Below are 4,724 nucleotides of genomic sequence, written 5' to 3' on the forward strand. Positions count from 1 at the left end.
GCGAAATCTTTTTTTAAAGAAAAGATGAAAATCTTGAACATAAAAAAAATTCAAAATTTAGTTAAAGAAATAATATTTTTTCCACAATAAGTAATTTTTAAATTGATAGCTATGTAGCACAGACAATTGACACGAACACTGATACGACACAGACACGAAGATACGTAAAATCTTTAAAATGTAGGACACGAGGACACATATCTATATATTATATAATTATGAATTATATAAATTGACAATAAAGATTTACGTGCACAAATATGTTTCAGATTATTTTTTGGAGCAGAAAGATATTTTTCATGACTGTGTTCACAAGGATTTGTTTTTTATTTTTAATCATAATAATAATTTATACAATAAAGTTTGAATTTTTAAAAAATTAATGTATTTTTCTTTTTTATAATTGTATTAGAATCGTACTAAAATTATCAAAAATTTATCAAATACTTTTTGAATTAGACACTTAAAGAATATGTGTCTTCTAGATGTCATATCGAACACTGATATATCATTTAAGAGAAGTGTTTAGAAGCTTAAAATTAAAAATACATTATCGAGTAACTTTTAACACAATGAGAATTTTTTTTTTTATAAAAGTAGCATCATATGATATTATATGGGTAACGTAGATACGATCCGAAAAAGTACATGAAAAGGAGTAACAAAGCCACGTTTGTAGGAAGGGTAGCTTCGTGGGAAGCTCTCACCACTTTCAGTTGCCGCTACAGGAACATGCCTCCACCAGCTACTTCGCCACCATAACCATTATTTCACTTTTCACACGCTTTCATTTTTTCAAGACAACTCAAATAATTTTCATATGCATGCATGCATGCATGTACATTCCAACAAACCACACTTCATCCTAGTAGTCAGTTGTGTCGTGTGCATGTGGGACCCTTTCGTGTCTCAATTCAAAGGCTCAACCTTTTTGGCTTCTTCTCATCATGGATTGAAACCCACCAAGCCAACGGCCCTGATTGATGGATGCAGAGAGGAAGTGATAAGAAATGGCCCACCACCTCACTGTGGGCCCCACACAGCATTGACCCATCCAATGGTGGGTAGGAACAGTGGGTGGGTTGACCAAATATGCTTCTGCTGTGTTCAACGAGAAGAAAGGAAGGAAGGAAGGAAGAAACAGAGTTTAAAGTTTTAAGCTTCTTGGTAACAGAGATTATTATTTTTTATTATTATTGATTATATAAGCAGTCACTTCACCCTCCTATGTTCTCTCTTCCCCATCTCAATTTTCCCCCTTTTTCTTTTTCTTTTCATTTCAACTGGAGCATTCAGATTGTTAATAGAGCTTTGAATCTATCATTTGTGACAGTAAGTTGTTTACTCCTGGGATTTCTGTTTCTAATTCTGTTTTTTTATCTGCCTGTTTCTAATTCTGTGTTTAGGGTTTGGTCAGAAAGCATTCGTTTTTTTCTGTACCATTTTTTTGGGAGAGATTTTCATATATTGGTACCTTGAATCTATTGTGTGTTTTTTTTCTTTCTGAATTGCTTCTTTTTAACCCCCTCCTTTTATGGTGTCAAAATCTGAATTGGTGTTTTGTTGCAACTGATATGATATGTTTGAAACTGGGGCTGTTAATTAATGTAAAGAACAAGTGAGAATGAATGGGTGGATAAACTTTTTAGCATGTAACTATCTAGTTATCCTTTAAGAGATTTGGTGATTTATTATCTACAAATGGGGTATTGGAATTTGCAGCTTTATAAATAGTAATAACTGAAGGGTGATGGCATGAGGGTTTTGCCTTTTTTTTCCTATCATTTCTGATTGTACGATGATTTAAACATTTATGGAAAGGGGAAAATTTGATTCTGGATTTTTGGATCTGAAGATACCTGAAGAGAGGAATAGCTAGCTTGGTTTTGAGAGTTTGAGACTACTGTAGTTATTGACTAAACTGAAAGCTTTGAGTTTCCTAGCTAATTGGCCATATTACCACAAAGTTGATTGATTTGCTAGATTGGTTTGATTTCATGAATCTGATACCAATTGTAAATGGAATGTGATATTTGTATTTGCATCACTAATGTTGAATGGTATATTTCTTCTAATAGGGGGGGTCATATGTGTGTATGTCCGTGCATTTATATATTCTCCCACTTCATCATTTGGTTCTGATCCTTTTAGCTATCGCATATAGGCTACTTGGGTCTTTAAGTAAACAATATAATGTAATATGTCATAATTTAATTGTTTATAAAACATCTGATGTGCATCACCTGTTCTTTACATTGATAACTTTGATTGACAGGGATTTTGATTCCTTGAATAGAGTTTAAAATGGATCTAGAAGGAGGCTTATGTGCTAATAACTGCACAAGGTCCTCTTCCTTAACCTCTCCTGGGAATGGATTGCAAACAAATTTGTCCTCAGATCCCCCTTCTTTCTATGGTCTCGAAATTGAATCACCTTTTAATACATTCAACCCACCCTCTCCTCCAATCCAATCTGTACTTCCAGGTCAATCTAATACAGATATTGAGATCCCTGACCAAGAAAATTGTCCACTAAGTGACTCATCAAATACCACTAAGCTTCAAGATTGGAATCCAAGTGCAATGTTGAACAATCTTTGCTTCCTTGAAGAAAAGATTCATCATCTTCGGGATCTAGTGCATTTAATTGTCAATAAAAAGTGCCAACCCTTTGGACAATCTCATGAACTAGTGACTCAGGAACAGCAGCTCGTCACAGCTGATCTTACATCAATTATTGTTCAACTGATCTCTACTGCTGGAAATCTTCTCCCCTCTGTTAGGCACACCCTCACAAATACAAATCCCTTGGTTGGCCAGATGGACCAGCTTCATGGGATTAACCTCCCTTTTGGATCAGAACCAAGTAGTGGTATTAGGCCACAAAATAGTAGTGGAAATAAACTGTTTGGTAAGTCCACTCCAAATGATCGACCAAATCCTTGTGAAATGGAGCAAAACTACAACATGGAAGAACATGAGCCAAAAGATGAAGAAGATGTGGATGAGGGAGAGAGTCTTCCACCCGGTTCCTATGAGATTTTACAGTTAGAAAAAGAAGAAATTCTTGCCCCTCACACACATTTCTGTACAATATGTGGGAAAGGATTCAAGAGGGATGCAAATCTCCGAATGCACATGCGTGGCCATGGTGATGAGTACAAAACCCCTGCAGCTCTTGCAAAACCACATAAAGAAACTGGGTCTGAACCGAAGCTTATCAAGAGGTATTCCTGCCCCTATGCCGGCTGCAAGCGTAACAAGGATCACAAGAAATTCCTACCACTAAAGACTATTTTGTGTGTCAAAAACCACTACAAGAGAACGCACTGTGACAAGAGCTATACTTGCAGCAGATGTAACATGAAGAAGTTTTCAGTCATGGCAGACCTTAAAACTCATGAAAAACACTGTGGCAAGGATAAATGGCTCTGTTCTTGTGGCACAACATTTTCAAGGAAAGACAAGCTTTTTGGACACATTGCACTTTTCCAAGGCCATACACCAGCTATTCCTTTGGATGACATCAAAAGAGTGGCCGAGCCACCTGATCCCCAGAACAGAGAATGCAGCAATAAGGTAGGAAGTGTTAACTTCTGTTTTGGATCAAAGCTTTCAAGTGAAAATGGAGTTCAAAACATGATGGATATGAAAGGTAATATTGATGATCCTATGAATTATTTCTCATCGCTGAACTTCGAAGGTTGTAACTTTGGGGCGTTTAATGAATTCCCTCAAACTCCCTTTGAAGATTCAGAAGGTTCTTTCTCTTTTCTCATGTCAGGATCCTTTAATTATGCTCCAAAATTTGGTGGCGGTGAATCAAGTACCGACAATCTGTAGTGACCATTTATAATGATGTTATTCTCTACATAATGTCTGTGTTTTCTTTTCTTTTTCCCCTGTTAATCAATAATCCTTTTGTTTTTTGTCAAATTTATAAAGCTAGATAAAGTCATGTACTCCCAATTTCTTTACATAATATGTTTCTCTTTTATAACTTAATTTATATTCATAAAATTATCACATTTTTTATTGTACATGTAATGTTTGTTGTCAAATATAAGTCTTTAAAATTAAGAAAAATGACATTTATAAATATTACATTAGCACAACTGAAAAGTAAAAAAAAAAGGTTTTCTTGAATTAAAGAGGCCTTGTTATACTACTTTTTTATGCTTTGTTTGGATTAGGGAGTAAAAAGTTGAGCATATGGGGAGTGAAAGTGTGAAGATTTGTGAAGAAAGTTGAGTGTTTGGATTGAGATATGTTAGGGTGGATGTGTGAGTAAAGTTCATTGAAATATGTGAGTGATGTGATGGTTGTAAGATATATTTGAATTATTTTTAATTGTGTAAATTGTAAAATTACTATAACATCCTTATATTTTCTCATATCTAATAATCATAATCTGTATGAAATATTAAAATAAATATATAAGCATAATACAAATATATCTGCAAATCTTTCATATAGTCTTTCAAATTATCTCTCTCTTTATAAGACTTGAAACATTTACATAAAATTAAAAAGAAAATTTCAAAAGAAAATAAACATTTTCCATCATCCATCCTCTCGTCGAAAAACTTTATCACCTGTAGCATCATCTGCTCTTGTGTAAAATACAAGATCATCATAGATAAAAAAAACAATCAGAAAACAAAACAAAGGGTAAGTTAGGTATTTTTAAAACTTATAACATAAATATAAATTTAAACATCCAC

The 4,724-nt window shown here is 34.1% G+C and overlaps 1 protein-coding gene across 2 annotated transcripts; it reads left to right on the plus strand.

Moving 5' to 3' along the window:
* Positions 1–944: 944 nt before the first annotated feature.
* On the plus strand, positions 945–4,005 carry LOC137827873 (protein SENSITIVE TO PROTON RHIZOTOXICITY 1). 2 transcript variants are annotated; one of them, XM_068634231.2, is made up of 2 exons: positions 945–1,167; positions 2,276–4,005. In XM_068634231.2, exon 2 carries the CDS (start codon positions 2,305–2,307, stop codon positions 3,841–3,843), a length of 1,539 nt encoding a protein of 512 aa, XP_068490332.2. In that variant the 5' UTR covers positions 945–1,167; positions 2,276–2,304; the 3' UTR covers positions 3,844–4,005. The 2 variants fall into 2 exon arrangements, with proteins under 2 accessions (XP_068490332.2, XP_090161143.1); XM_090305017.1 differs by having other exon boundaries at positions 1,040–1,332.
* Positions 4,006–4,724: the final 719 nt, after the last annotated feature.

This window comes from Phaseolus vulgaris, chromosome 7, assembly GCF_051622355.1.
Source record: "Phaseolus vulgaris cultivar YP4 chromosome 7, ASM5162235v1, whole genome shotgun sequence".
Lineage (NCBI taxonomy): Eukaryota > Viridiplantae > Streptophyta > Magnoliopsida > Fabales > Fabaceae > Phaseolus > Phaseolus vulgaris.